This window comes from Vidua chalybeata, chromosome 1 (genome assembly GCF_026979565.1).
Source record: "Vidua chalybeata isolate OUT-0048 chromosome 1, bVidCha1 merged haplotype, whole genome shotgun sequence".
NCBI classification, from domain to species: domain Eukaryota; kingdom Metazoa; phylum Chordata; class Aves; order Passeriformes; family Viduidae; genus Vidua; species Vidua chalybeata.
The window spans coordinates 50,499,309-50,514,923 of record NC_071530.1 but is presented as its reverse complement, the minus strand read 5'-3'; the positions used below and the strand labels follow the sequence as shown (position 1 = coordinate 50,514,923).

Here is a 15,615-nt window from a genome sequence, read left to right as displayed (position 1 = left end):
CTTATTTCTGATGAGTTATGGTTATCAGTATCCAAATATTTTTCATATTTAGAACCACTGTACACATCACACCTTTTTATTTTGCTGACAGATCCTTGGCAAGAGCTTCTGGGAGACCCTCTGATGCACTTCCAAATTATTCACAAAAACTAACTGTAACTATGAATGTATATTTTTCCGATTTCTTAGTATTTTTAGATAGTTTGTATGCATTCTAACCTACTGCTGGATACAAATGTCAAGAAGACACAGATGAACTGCAGATTGTTTTTTTCATGTACTCAGACTACTTTGATAAGATATGTCAGCAACTTTACAGGTGACCTGTTTATTGATCAGGAAGCATTTGAACAGACTTCTGTGAAGTGAAGCATCAAGGTATTTTACTCTGCTTTGCCCATCAAAAATCATTGAAGTGACTGGTACAGTGAGGATAAACTTTAATAACCTATGGGGTTGACAAGAGAGTTTGTGTGTATATGGTCTGCTTTGTGCTTCAGTCAACAGCTGTCCCTTCAAATAACGAGGTCCCTATTCCCCAAATAGTTCATAGACTAGAAAGTGGGAATTAAAGCAATTGCAAGCAAAATAGGAGACGAGCCTTTTTTAGTTTATCCAGCGTGATGGGTAGGATATAAAAATAAGCTAGAAATAGACTGTAAACCAGGAAAGAATGGGCAGATATATTTTCTTTGTTTTGCTGAGTGTGAACACCAGAAATATGAGAGGCTGCAGTTGATAAGACAAGAGATTCATCTCATCTGCTATTTTGTTTCCAATAGCCAGGTGCCTGAGAAAACATGTAAGAATAGAGCAAGTGCACAGCACACTTTCATTTCAATGATCTTTAAGTCTTGAGGAATTTGAAAAATGGGGATTGCAGATGTTTTGCGTTTGTGTTTAATGACATTAAATGGCCTTAATTCCATTGATCTAATTATTAGAATCTTAAGAGGACTTGATTTGATGGACGTATACATTGTTATTTCCCTCTGAATAGGGAAGTCAGAGTAGCAAATGTCATCATTCCTGTGACAAAGTTATCAGTTATCTTGATCTAAACAGAATAGAGTGAAGTGGAAGTGTCTTTTTGCTTCAGAAAGTTAATATTTAAATGGACCTAAGCTGCCTTGGCTGTTTATATATCACTGAGATGAATGGTAGGGAGGAGAGTTTTTTCCTTTGCTGCTGCGATGCTGGCAGAAGAGTGTGCTCTGTAATTGATCAACAGGGCACAGTGCATTGACTTATATGGGGAAGGCTATTATATCTCAGTAACAGGAAGGTATATATGATTCTGGTAAGTAAAAAAGTGAATTCTGCAGGAAGTAACTAAAACTGCTGGAAGAATAAAAGGTTCTTATGGTTGTTTTTTTTGTTTTGTTTTGTTTTGTTTTTTCTTAAATCTTTGGTATAACAGTATTTCATATTCTGATGGAAGTTTAAATAGTGCAAGATATTTAGTGAAACTTTCATACAGGGCTAGAAATATTAGTTTATGTAAGCAGTCTTTTAACTTTTATTCTGTTGGACCTAAAGTAATGAGTTAATGATAAGATGTAATAACTTTTTTACATCTATTAATCTGAAATATAGTCCTTTCCTGTAATTCATATGCATTTATGGTGAATTTCTCATACTTTAAATCCTAAATGAGCAGGCAGATTGGGAGGTTTGGTTTTTTTAGAACAATGAGAAAGTGAGACTTTTTTTCTTATTACTTGGTATGTCAAAATGGACATAGGAGAGGATTACAGTTCTAAACAATGAAGGCAAATGGTATCAACTCAGGATTTTTTCCTAGCCCCCACCACAGTTTTGATGATTACAATCAAATTAAGAAATCAGGGCTCAGAGGGCTGAGGCTCAGATTAAATACTTCAGAAGCACACATACATCACACGAAGCATATTCATGACTGTCTGTAAAAATTGTGACCACAGTGGCAAAGAGAAGGATGCCCCCATGGGACTTTTTTTTACTAAGTCAAGCTTCTCTGTTTTATTCTTTTGAATCCAAGAGTATGAATTAGGGAAACAGTGATAAGGCAGACCATTAATGATTTAGAAACTAATATTCATTCTAAATAAATTTTCCATGTTTCCTTTTGTGCATCTTCAGTAGTAGCCAAAATATAACAGCTGTCAAATTAAAAGGAAGGGATTTTCTCAATAGCTACTGGAACCAGTAAAAGATCTGAAGTTCTAATGAGCTTCTATTGTTGGGAGAGGCTTTTTTCATCTGTCATGTTTTTTCTGAGCCCAATGTCAAAAATCTATGTTTATTTCTGTTGCGGAAATGAAGAGTTTGCTCACATTTTTAAAATAACTTTTTAAAACTTTGTTTATGTTTTAAGATAGATCTTTTATTTCACATTTTTTAGACTATAGTAATAAAGACTTTACTTTCTTAGACTATAGTAATATAGTAGCCTCCCATTATATTAGTAATAAATCAAATTGCATAAATTGCACACATTTTTTGTAACTAAATTTTTACCATTCTAGTATTTTCCAGAAAGATGCAGATTTTTCTTCCCACCCAGTTTGAAGCTATGGGTGGCGGAAAACTGTATAAACCTAACAATTTACTTTCCAAAATATATTTAAAAGCCTTCAGGAAACAGAACAAAGGTACATGTTCAATCTTAGCTTTCATTACTGTAAGAACATGTTTTTTTTCCTTAAGGGTAAATGTCATGTAATATAAGCATTTGAAAATTATATACAAAGCTTGTGTTATGTATTTTTAAAAACTTCTGATTGTGTGTTGTTCTGCTTTTAAATGTTTCATTCAGTTTTTACCTAGACAACAGGAGTAATGGCAAATGCCTTCAAGTCTCTAGCTAGGTAGCACAGAAAAAGAAGTGGCAGGACAAGCAGTTTGCAAGCTGAAAAGCTATTATGATCTACATAAAATAAACTGATAGATAAAGAAATACTTGAGAAAAACTTTGTCAAGTAGGTCTGCATTTATATGATTATGGCACTTAGGACAAAAGTTGGCAGTTATGGCAGTCTGCTGCTCACTTCTATTCTTAGCTCTAACTTTGTACCACTTTCACTGAAATAAAAGCAACCTGGCACCCAGGATCTGAAAACACAGGTGTGTGCAGAGGTGTGTGCAGCCCCAGTGTGCTGCTGCAGGGATGTGGTGTGAGGAGCACCCAGTTGCAGGTTTCTGACCAAATGTGCTGGTCTGCTGCAGCCAGAGCAGAGGGAGGAAATAAATCTTTCTGGTTTGTAGTATAAACAATAATATTTCAAACCATTTATCTTCCCTTGTCAAAATTCCATCATTAAATGCTGTGGTAGTGAGCTTAAAAGTCATTGGAATTATTTTTTTATTCAGTCCAAAGCAGCTGCCCTTTACTCTTGCTTCTGCTTGTGTGGACTTTTTTCCCCTTAATGTTTGTTAACTTGGAGATTTGTAAAGGACACTTTTTTTCTTTGTTAAATGTCAAAATACTGATTCCTGAATTATTTGTATTTCAGTTTCTATTCCTGTGAAAGTAATTTTATTTTTCACTATGTGAGACTGTACATTTTAGGAGAATTGCATTATATATTACTTGATTCACTCAGAATCCCCTTTTTTTTCCTCCTAAATTTCTTTAGAAGGTAGGATTAATTTGGTCTCCATGTGTGATCTAGTCTGATCAAACTACTGGCTTTTAATTGCACCAAAACTAGGTGTTGTGGCTGTGCATTAAATATGCTGCTTATGCATATTTAGACCTATTGTAGACCACCTATGGTGACCAAATGCTTTCTAGATACATAAATTGAGAGTATTTCCACTTTCAGCAGAGACTGTGCTGCAGTGCATGTGTTTAAAAAGATTAGTTAGGCTTACTGGTGTAGGCCAAGGCTTTTTTTTAGTTTTACCTGTGATGTAAATGAGTAATTTAAGCTACATATTTCTCCCATCTGTTGAAATTACCACAAAAAAACTCACAAAAGGCGGTACATTTATTAAGTATTTGAAAAAACCTAAGCCATTTCTCTTCATTCTAATTTATATAATACAAAAGAAGGAGATTTGATTTACAGTTTTTTCTTCATTAGGAAGGCTAAGATACTGATTTTGAGTTTTTTCCATTTTAGATTCTAATACCAAGTTAATCTTCTTTATAGTGGGGTAAAATGGAAGTGAAGTACTCAAATGAATTATAGTGATTAGCTACTATAGTTTTTTTTTTTCAATGAATCTGTTGTATCTGATAATTCATAATTCATAATCATTAATTAATATTCCCTAATTTATTTTCTTTTTTTTTTATATCAGATTTATTAGCACTTCTGTTACAGAAATGAAAATGTGTATCTTATTTACTTCTTAGAAAGCTGTCATGATAATACTTTTCTTTAGCACTGGCTTTTTGTGTCACCAAAAACATCCCAGGTATATCAGGGTAGGCTATTTTGTTCAACCGCTGTATCCCTAAGGGAGGGTGATGGCTCATGTATAGATATTACCATTACTTTTTTTTGTCAATGCTTGAAGCCTTTATTTTCTCATGTCAGAGTGTGTGTCTGTGGTTTTTTGTGGGTTTTCTTATGGTTTTTGAGGTGAGATTTTGTTTGTTTTGTTGGTTTGTCGTTGTAGGGGTTGTTTTGTTGAAAAGCTCTGATGTAGCTACATGCATTCCACATGAACAAAAATAACAAGGATTTGTCATCACCCAGAGGGAAAATAATGGGCACATTGTCACTTAATGCATATGAATAATTAAGAGCATAAAGTGAATCTGTTTTCCTGTGTTTCAGAAAAGTGTGATGAACCTCTGGTCTCAGCACTATCGCATTCCTCCTTCAGCAGTTCATCATCCATGACAAGCAGCTATGTGCCAGGGTATGCCAAGTTAAACAAGCGAGGAGGTAAGGGACATTTTCAACCTTAATGTTTGGATATTTCAAAAAGTAATGAGTTCTATTTTTAATGCAAAAATGTGTTTTATGTGGAATATTATTGCTTACTCTTGTTTGAACAGACTGTTTTTTATTAAATGAATTAATTTCTCTTTCATTGTACGGGACAGTAATTTCACTGCAGGGAAAAGGGCACTACTAGTAATGTGTAGCAGCATGGGCCACACGCCTGATGTCAATGGACTCATACAGTACAGCTATCATTGACTTCACTCAAAAGGGTATACCTGTCTTTGTTTGGTACTTGCAAGGTCATGGTTGGAACAAAAATAAACAACTTTGATGTGATTTGTTGATGTAACTTGTTCCCACCTCAGCAACCACTGCTGTCATTTAGGTTTTTTTCTGTCATCACAGGGGCTTTGGCTTTTGCATATATATCTGTAATGCAATGAGTATCTGTAATACTTTGTTCAGACATAACAAAGTTGCCTCAGACTTAGTGGTTGAAAGAACAGGTGCATAAATTTGATGGCCTATGTCGTTTAATGATACTGAGGCACTATCCCCTGTCCACAAACAGTGCTGGTAGCACTGCCAGCTCTGCCAGTTGTCTGGAGGTCATCATGTAGGAAGGAATGAGCTGAGTCTAATGTCAAGCCAGGAAGCTTAATCTGTAAGTGGGGAAGAATATGCGGTGAGTCCAGGCACGATGGAGCCTGTGATGTGGCTCAGGTAGTACCTGGAGGCTGAAATGGGACCCCCAGGCTCACTGGCAGAGTGAGTGGGTTCTCCACTGAGTAATGCAATTATGGCATTTTTCTACTCTCAGAGCCCTGACACTGTGCTTGGTTTACTGGTCTGCAACTTCTCTGCATATTTGTGTTTTACAGGTGTAGAATTCTTGCTCTTTGATCTCTTTATTTCCTTCTTTGGGTTTTTTTGTTTGTTTGCTTTTCAGTTTTCATTTGTTTTCTTTTTTTTTTTTTTTTCTTTAGCCAAGCCCTGGAGTTACTTTCTTTTAATGACTAGTAATTGACATAGTGAGTTACTTATAGTCCTGCTTCCTCTGATGTCAGCCTGTGCCTGTACATTTAATACCTCTGCTGTCATCCCATGGTTGTGGTCCTCTACCCTACATTTTTATAAAATACCAGTTTATTCTCTGCAGAAAAGGGATGATAGGTACAAAAATATATCAAAATTGTTATACTAGTAAACCGTAGCACATGCAATCACACAGCTAAGTTAAATGTAAAACAGATCAGGTTATGTTACTGGTTGTTAAAAAATTGCTATTGCAAGAAAGCTAAACGGAAGCCAAAGACTAGCTTAGAGAAAATATGACTGATGAGCTCTAGTGCTACAGATCTGCAGATCTGATGCAAAGCCTGTGGCCAGACAGGAGCATTGGCAATTTCTTTGGTTTTAGGCCTGCAGACCAGTAGATAACACGGTTTGTTGCTTCTGAATGAGAATAGATGTTGTTTTATGCTGGTCACAGACATTTATTTCAGTGCTTCATGTATTTTGTTACATGCCTTTTGTAGTTCTCAGGATTTCTGTGGCAGTGTGTTTGGATGTGTGTTTTGGTAGGCTGTCAGGTCCCTTCAGTTGTGTCTTTAAATATTCATCGGATGAAAGGAGTGGTGTTTCAATTTTAAAACGCTGCTCATCGTTTAGGTTGAATTCTCTTGTATGACTATAGTTATGTCCATTTCTGTTCTATTCTCTCTTCTAAGTTTTAAAAAAGGCCACTAGAACCACTTTAATAAAATACAACTTAGCATCAGCTTTGCTGGGAGGATCTTCCTTTGGTTTTAGATGAGTATTTCTGCCTTTCTAAGTGAAAGGCAGATTGACATTTAGAATTTAATTTTTTCTTATAATTATATTTACCTTTCCCTTTCTTACCCTTATAATCACTACAGCTCAGTTTCTTTTAATGACATTTCTTTACCAATATGGATCAGTGTTGTCATTAATCAAACACTGGCTTTATTTCCTTACTGGAAATTTAGTTGCACCTCTTTGTTAAATAGCAGTTTCATCTCTTTGTCTAAATAGGAACTTTGCTAGATTGTTATTATCCATCTCTTAGTATCTGTGAAGCATAGCACAAATACTTTTCGAAACTGAGGCTCTATGTACATGTACCAACATCTTTTTTCTAATCCTAGTGGCAGTAAAAGTACCAGAATTCAGGCGTGTTTAACACAGGAACTTGTCTGTCTGTGTTTATGCTTCTGCAAGTGATGGAATATAGCTCAGTTTTAATACTGAGCTATTTTACAACTTCACAGAATTACAGATATTCCTAATCAAACCAGTAATAAGTGAATCCAATTTTTTTCTCTCCAAGGAGTCATTATCAGCTAATAGATTCCCAAATCAAATGTGCTATTTAAACTACACTGTGCTCAAGTCATTAAATGGAAAGAACTCCCCCTCCTCTGGTCCCAGACCCTTTAAATTAAAGAAATGCACATTTGAAAATTCTACTCTCCAACGCAATTATTTTTCTTTCCTGTTTTCATGGCACTTCACTCTAGACTGGCAAAACACTTTATTTGAATAGATAGTGTATTTTATTCCATTGATTAAGACACTGATTTCCCTGAACAGCCACATCATGTTATTAAGAAGGTTGGAGCTGTCACTATAGTTGTTGCGGTTCAGTTTCCTGCTATAAATGTTGCAATTGGAAGGATGCACACCAAAATGAATTTATTATTTTCAGTAGTTTTTAGGAGGCTTCAAAAGCAGAAACATCCATGAATTTACTCTGTTTGAAAACACTTTATTTATAAATCCTGTAACTAGTGATTTAGGCAAATGGAATCAAGTCTTTGTGGAAATTGATCTGGAAACTGCCAGGCTGTATATGTAGGGTGGGTTTTTGTGTCATATTGTTGTGAAATATTTCACATTTTTTACATCTGTCTACTTTGATCTCTGTAAGCCTTCAACAACTTATGGGTTAGTATGTACAATTATTTCAAAGGAAATGCAGATTTGATGGACAGAAATTTGATTAGAAATGCTAACTTCTCCAAATCAACTTACATGATGATTCTTCTGCATTGTTGCTTTTTCCTGTTCTGAATGTTATTTCTTCTTAAATAAGGAGAAATATCCTATATTTTTTTGAGGTGGAGATGGGGGGGGTGGGTGGGGTGGAAAAGGTTATTTTTCATTATAGGAGGAATTCCTTATTGTAGAAACAAATATTTAGTGATTATCTACAGGTCTGTCAGTGTTTTGCAAATTTGTACCAATACATATTAAAATTTCCATGTTTTCAAATTTCCTTGTCAGTGAGTAAGAATCTTTGATTTATATAATCATTACAACTGTGATGGCTCTTATCACAGTTGTAATAATTACTCTTTATCACAAAGAGCCAAAAACCTGGGTGTGCAATGCAATTCTGCATTTTATACCAGCTTTCTCATTCACGGACCCCCAAAGTCTGTCTCATGGGGTCCCCTCCTTCTTCTGCCTTCTTGGGCACTTTTAATCATAGCAGCTGATAAAAACAACCAAAATACTTTCATTTTATTATAATGGAAATAAGTAGGGAAATTGTAGACAAATTTGATACTTTTCTTTGTGAACAACTATATTACTACTAGATATACTACTACTTATCAACAGATTTAACTAGAGTTAATGCTGGACAAAGCAAGTGCTGCTATTCCCATCAGGCCTGCAAAGACAAGGGGGTGAAGATCTTTTGAAATTCAGCTGTGACAAAACTTCTGTGGAGAGAGAAGGATGCAATGAATTTCATAGTGAATGTAGGTTTGGCAAAGGTAGTGTGGTGGCTCCTGAATTATGTTAAAGGCTTATAAGTAAAGACTTGTACTTAAAAATTTAAACAGTACTGAATTAGCAACTGTTCAGACAAAGCCAGATGTAGTCAGTTTCTATCAAATTATCCTTTTGGTAGTAAGATAATATTTCATTTTAAACAACTAATTCTTACTGCTCTACTGTATCATAGTGTTTAGCATATTTTTCATTTTAATTTTAAAGTTATCTGTCTGCTATTTAGTGCTAGTATAACAAAAGGTACAGATTATTTTTGAAATGTCTGTAATTTATGTGAGGGGAAAAAGCACCACAGAAGAGGAGAAATGTTCATGGTTTTTCTTTTTTTTTTTTTTTTTGTGTCTGTCACTATCACTTTTATCTATATATATGCAAGCATTGTGAAATATTTCAATGCTATAAAATCCTAAAACTTTTTGCTTTTGATGGATTTCTTAAGAAAAATATTTTGAGTTTTCTGTCAATTATTAGCTCACCTCCTGTTTAAACCAAACAATTCCAAGTATATTAAATTATTCAGTATACAATTTGGAGAATATGGGGATGTGTTATCTTTGAAAAAAATTAATTTTGATTTCTAAGGTAAATATATGCCATTAAGTCTTTGACAGATCAATTTTTAACTGGAATCTAGTCAGTAGACTATCTAAAAAGATTACAGTTCCTTCCATTTTTGTCATACCTCTTCTCCCACAGAAGTAGCTAAATTGGCATCAGAGAATAGGAGAGCTTTCAATTACTTAATTCTACAGGTTTTTAAAATCCATCCTCAGTAACTTTTTCATATGTGATGTCAAGGTGATAAGGTCTAACATGTTATGACCTGCCATCAGTAGGATCAATGGACTGCATCATGTCACAAGACGTATTCTTAGCACATGTTTGATATAATGAATTATCAATCTTCCTTTTAATGGTTCCCAAGCTATTGGACCCTATACTTCTCACTAGCACGAGAATTAATGCTGCCTATCATCCATCTCATACCATTTTAATTCAGGGAAGAAATTCTACATTATTTCAACATAATGTAATGTTACATAATATAATTGGAAGCTGCTCGAAACTGAGTAGAGTCTCAGAACTTCAGAAGTAATCCCAGCAGACAATGAAAGTATGAAGGTCATAATGAATTTCTGGATATGTGGAAATTATCTTTTGCACAGTGTAATGAAAAAGAGGTAATTTGACACCCAAGGGTTCTAAGTCCAGTATTAACAGGGAATCTGATGCTACCAATGAAACTGATAACGTAATATGAAAGGAAGTATCTGTAGAGCAATCAATGTTCAAAAAGCAGTCTTTCTAGCACCACTGTGTAACTTTTATCTAAGCTTTCAGGTTACCTTTCAATCAGTGTGCTGACCTTGGCCTGTTATCTGAGTTATTAATGTGACTATAAAAAAGCATCAGAAATTTTAAGTGTTGGCATAGGTGTAATTGTGACAGGGTTCTTTTTTATTTCTCGGTGAAGTTTTAAATTGTGCCTTCTGTGTGGAAGATGTAAGAATTTATATCTAATGGGCTATGATTATTTTATTCCCCAGACCATTTTCAGTAAGTCAATCAGATCTATGGCAATGGTTCTACTAAAAAAAAAAAGGTAAAAATGCTTGTTAGATCCTTGTCTTTGAAGGATTCTAGGAACGCCTAGCCTAGGCTCTTTTTACCTTCACTTTTAAAATCTCCAATACTATAATGAATATCACTACTTCTCCAATTGTTTATTGCTATTGTATAATGAGAAGGATTTTATGTCGTTTTCCTTTCAGCAAAGTGAATGTGGAAGGGTCAGTTAGCATCAGCCTGGATTGTGTGAGCAGTCTGGGCTTATACCTTCACAGGACTTGCCAGCAATTTAGTTTGGGTATGAATATTAAAGCAAGGAGGTGCTCCCTCTGAACTAACATTTGTCCAAATGAACAGTTAGAATGCATACTGTAGATCACCTTAAATACTGTGATCTCCTTGTGTTGACAAGGACACCTTTGAGCTGACTAAGAATACCTGTACACAACACAACTCATTGTATTTTGACTAAAACCTTCTTAGGAAAAGGTTATGTATTTGCCAGTGGTTTGGAAGTTCACTATCCAGGTTACAGTATATATTTTCTTTTGTAAGTAGACAAGATCCTGAAAGTAACGAACAGAGTAGCATAAGAGAACTGTTAAAATCATGAGAGAGTAGTATAATCCACTTAGCTTTTGTATGTCTGTTAGAGAGCTCTTGCTGAGCTAAATCACCAAAATAAGTTGCCTTTTAAAAAGTAAATAAACTGCAGTTCTCTTTCTGTAAATATGTGTTTTAGATAACCACAAATTTTACAGTCCACTTCAGTAAGCTTGCTAAAACCATCTCATGAACAGTGTATGCGGCATTCTGGTGTTTCTCCCGGGTCCGGAGCAGCCGCCGTGCCCTGCGGGGCACCGCAGCTCCTCCGGTCCCGGTCCCGCCACTGCTCCCGGGCTCCGTGGCTCCGGGAAGGTGGGTCGGCCACTTCTACCGCCGCGTGTGAGGGACCTCGATAAAGGGGGAGAAGGAAGGACCAAATTCCCCACGGCAGAAGCTGAGAGCATTTTATTGATGTCCTCCCAATTCCTGAGTTGGACAGTATGGCCGTCCGGACTGGGCCTCATGGTAGTTTTATGGAGGGAGGAGCGGGGGGTGTCACGTGGTCTGGGAAAGCCAATAGGGACACAGTAGGGAATGGCACCAGGACCCGGGGCGGTCCCGGGGCGGTCCCGGCCATGGGGGAACCAATAGGGGCATGGAGGGACGGTGCCAGGGCCCCGGGCACTCCCGGGGCTGCGGGGGTGTGGTGTGGAAGGTAGGAGCCAATGGGGAAGTGGCAGGGGTGACTCCAGGGGCCTGGGGCGGCCCCAGCCACGGGGGAGGGATAACAACAGGAAAGGACCCACAGGAGGCACAGGACCCGGGCCACATGGTCAGGCAGCTCGGGAACCGGGTACTGCAAGGGGGGGGAAACTGGGGGATACATGGGGGTACACAGGATTTGCTAAGACACATCAGAACCCCGACCTAAACCCAAAGTCCAGGATGCAACAAGTGTAGATCTAACTAGGTTTTCAGAAGTCAGGACAAATTGATTGCCCTTATTTAATAAATAATTACTTATCCATTAAAAAAATGGAAAGTTACTTATGGTTGAAAATGATAAGCCTCTACTGGTTCACTTATTAATATACCCCAAAAAAACATGTTTGTGTGTGACATAGTGTTATTTGTGTTGCACACAGTATAAACAGTATTTCTGGAATGTTTTAGAGAGAATAAAAGCAACTGATGTTTTGTATTGGTGGAGTTGTCTATGTTGTTTGAGTTTTTTGGTTTGTTTTTAAATTTTTTAAAAAATCATTTCAAGATATGGCTCCTTTAGGAGCTCCATTACCTGTGAGAGTAAATGAAAACCTTCTCATTTTATTAACAACATGTCCTTTTGGTATTACCCATAATAAATATTTAGTGTAGCACTAACTTCCATCTCTGAGTTTGTTTTTTTTCTTTTAAAATCCATAAAGAACTTGGGTTCAGCTCATTGTTTCCATCTAAAAAAGGTGTAAAATTTTCTCTGTCTTTAGCTGCCTTCCATCCTACCATATAATCACTTCTGTTTATTCTTCACCTTCAAAATAAATAGTTATGCACCCCATTTTGATTTTCTCCCCATAAACAATTATATCCACCTTTAGAAGGCAACTGTGATTGTCACTTGGTTGACCTCAGAAGTTGTTTTCTGTGTTTTAACGATCTGGCCTAATTAAATATTTTTCATAAATACGTATTAGTTGTAGAAGGAGTTCTTAAAAAGACAAATGAACATATTTGCAGTAGCTCATTCCTCTGAAAAAACATTCAAACATTCATTGCAAGAGGACAGTGAATTTTGTGAAGATGCAGGAAAAAGAAGCATCCCAAAGAGGAAAGAAAAGTGCCAGTGTATATCCAGGACAGACTCATGCATTGAAAAAATAAGTTTAGAAAGGAAAGACATCACTCTTTTCATTCCAAACACAATCCAAGAAACAAAGTCTGTAGAGAGTGAAGCTCAAGTAATTGCATTAAAAAAGGCATCATTAGCTTATGTTAATTTACCGTAGCCTGATGAATACAGAAAGCATGACCGTTTTTCCAGTTCATAACTAATTTGTTAATTAAAGTGTTCAGAATACCTAATTGGCTTATTTCATACATGTGTAGATGGAGAGGAGGGAAAAAAAAATAACACTGTGCTCTCCAACTTTATACATTTTTTCTTACAGCAATCATTTGCAGAGGCAGCAGTTCCAAGCGCAGCTAGAGACATAAGGCAAATGGGCAGCTTTCTTGGGCAACAGGGATGGGAACAGCAGATCACCCTGGCTTTACTGAGTAGCTAGCTTCTTTCAGACAAAATTCAGCTTAGTTCATTAATTGTTTCTGATGGTAGTTGGGTTTGGCAGGATGGTGACTGTGCTGGTGGCAGAGAGGAGGCAGCCTCACAGAGAGCCAGACTGAATCCATATATCACAAATATACTTTTCCCATATCCTTAGGGTACCAATGCTGCTCTGGCTGTTTATCCCCAGAGTAGCCAAATTCTGAGCTTTCAACTACTTTGAGAGTTTAATTTGACAGTTTCTCAAACAGCTTTGGTATATTAAGTAAGTAGATAAGAAATCTCTTTTGGTGTTCTTACTGGCTTCGTCTTGAAAATGCAGACCTGATTAGCTCTCCTGCTCTACTCAGAATACTGTCATGGTTTAAGCCAAGCTGGAAATTAAACCTGAAAAAGAGGTTTTGGGGAGACCCTATAGCAACCTTCCAGTACCTGAAGGGAGCCTACAAGAAAGGTAGAGAGGGACTTTTTACAAGAGAACATTATGACAGAACAAAGGGGAAATATCTCTAACCTGGAAGAATGTTTATATTGCATATTAAGAAAAAATTCTTTACTGTGAAGGGGTGAGGGAACAGAACAGGTTGCCCTGAGAAGTTGCAAATGCCCCATCCCTGGAAGTGTGTAAGGCCAGGTTGGATGGAGGACTGAACAGTGAAAGGTGTCCCAGAACATGACAGGAAGCTTGGGAACTCTATGATCTTTAAGATCCCTTCCAATCCAAACTATTCTGTGATTCTGTATAAAAAACTGGCACACTACGATTAAATTGTTGACTTAATATAAATGAAGATTTGTCTGAAAAATGCATCGTAATGGCATATTAGAGTTCAACTAGATGGCCCCTGAAACCAATGCGTCACAAGGAACTTGTCTACACCAGAGTTGGCACATGGAACAAGCAAGCTGGAAAACTTCATGTTCCTCAGACACTGGGGCTACTTTGCTTGCACAGAACAGTGGGAACATGCAGGATTAAAAAAAAACCCCAAAAACTCAATATAGGAAAACTATATTGGCCAACTATATTGGCCAACCTCTTTTAATAGTCAATGTATACTTAAAAGCAGCAGAGGCTGAGAGTTTAGATATCCTAGACTTGGTTTTATCTACAGATACTTCAGATGTGTATGCAGAGCTGTGTAAGTACAGAGCTCTGGAATTAAAGCAAAGATGTGTAGTGAGGGTGCACAAGATGCATGTCAGCTTTTCCCAAGGTCAGTGTCTCCTGCCAGATGATATGAGTGGTTCACCCTCTCCTGCACACAAAGCGCAGGTTTTCCTTACACAGATGGGTCTAGTGCAACTGATAGATTGCTGCTTTGAGCATTTGAGCCAGAGCATTGCCTTTCCCAAATAAGTCATAAACAAGCATAAATGCTGGTAGAAATGGGAGCTATTTGGCTACCATTATAACCTCCCACTACAGTTATATGCTGAAAGAGAGAAAAGAAATAATGTGATAAAATGAGGCTATTTGTTGCAGGATGGGAGGGTGCAGCTATTATTCATGTTTCAGCTTTCACAATGAGATTATTCACAAGAAAATCTGAGTAGTACACAGTTAGAGACAGAACATTAATACTTGTTTTTCTGTATGTAAGTTACTACATAAGTCACAAAAATATCTCTGGATCTGGAATAGTCTGATTTAGCATCCAGTCTCATGTCATAGATGTGTTAGTGGTTTCTCTTTGTTTTTTCTCACTTAGACGAAACTAATTTTTAACTCTTTTTTATGTGTAAGAATCACTTTAACGCTGATAAAAATGGGCCTCATTTGAAGAAGTATATCAACTTTTAGTGAGCAAAATAATTTTCTTTAGAAAGCTTCAGCTTTACACAGGCCTTCTACTGTGAAGTAAAGGTGGAAACGGAAGGGATGTATGACAGTTCAGGAGTGTTGTATAGATCTTCCTCAGAGCTTTTTGAGCGAGAGAAAATATTTGCTGAGAGAGAATAATTTTCTTTATTAAGTTATCACTGTAGCTGAGATTTGAGAAAGTTCCACTAGACCTGCTGTTTACAAACAGAGGAGGCTAGTGGGAGATGTGGTGGTCAGAGGCTGTCTAGGGTACAATGACCAGGAAATAGTAAAGTTCTTAATATTTGGTGAACTTCAGCAAAAACTCAGGGAAAAAAAAAGAGGGTGTATCACCTTTGGAAAAAGGGGCAGGCAACTCACGAGGTGTTTAGGATGTTGTTAAGTCAGGTAATTAGAAAATTAGAGAGGTGAAAGCTCAATTGGAACTTAACCTGGCCACTTCTATGAAGGTTAATAAAAATGCTTTTATAAATACGTTGATAGCAAAAGGAGGAGCAAGAAAAACTTTCATTCTTTATTGGACACCAGGGGAATATATTTACCAGAGATGAAGAAAAGACTGAGGTACTTATTACCTTCTTTGCTTCAGTTTTCAACAATAAGAGAAATCATCCTCAGGACAACAGGCCTCCTCAGCTGGTAGATGAGACAGGGAACAGAATAACCTCCTGTAATCCAGGAAGAAG

General features: G+C 36.8%; 1 protein-coding gene across 1 annotated transcript in view; it reads left to right on the top strand.

Moving 5' to 3' along the window:
- CNTNAP2 (contactin associated protein 2) overlaps positions 1-15,615 on the top strand; it is a 1,037,491-nt gene that overhangs the window by 317,490 nt on the left and 704,386 nt on the right. The window contains exon 2 of the mRNA XM_053940221.1: positions 4,770-4,880. Coding sequence (XP_053796196.1) covers positions 4,770-4,880 — 111 coding nt within the window. The remainder of the gene's footprint in view (positions 1-4,769; positions 4,881-15,615) is intronic.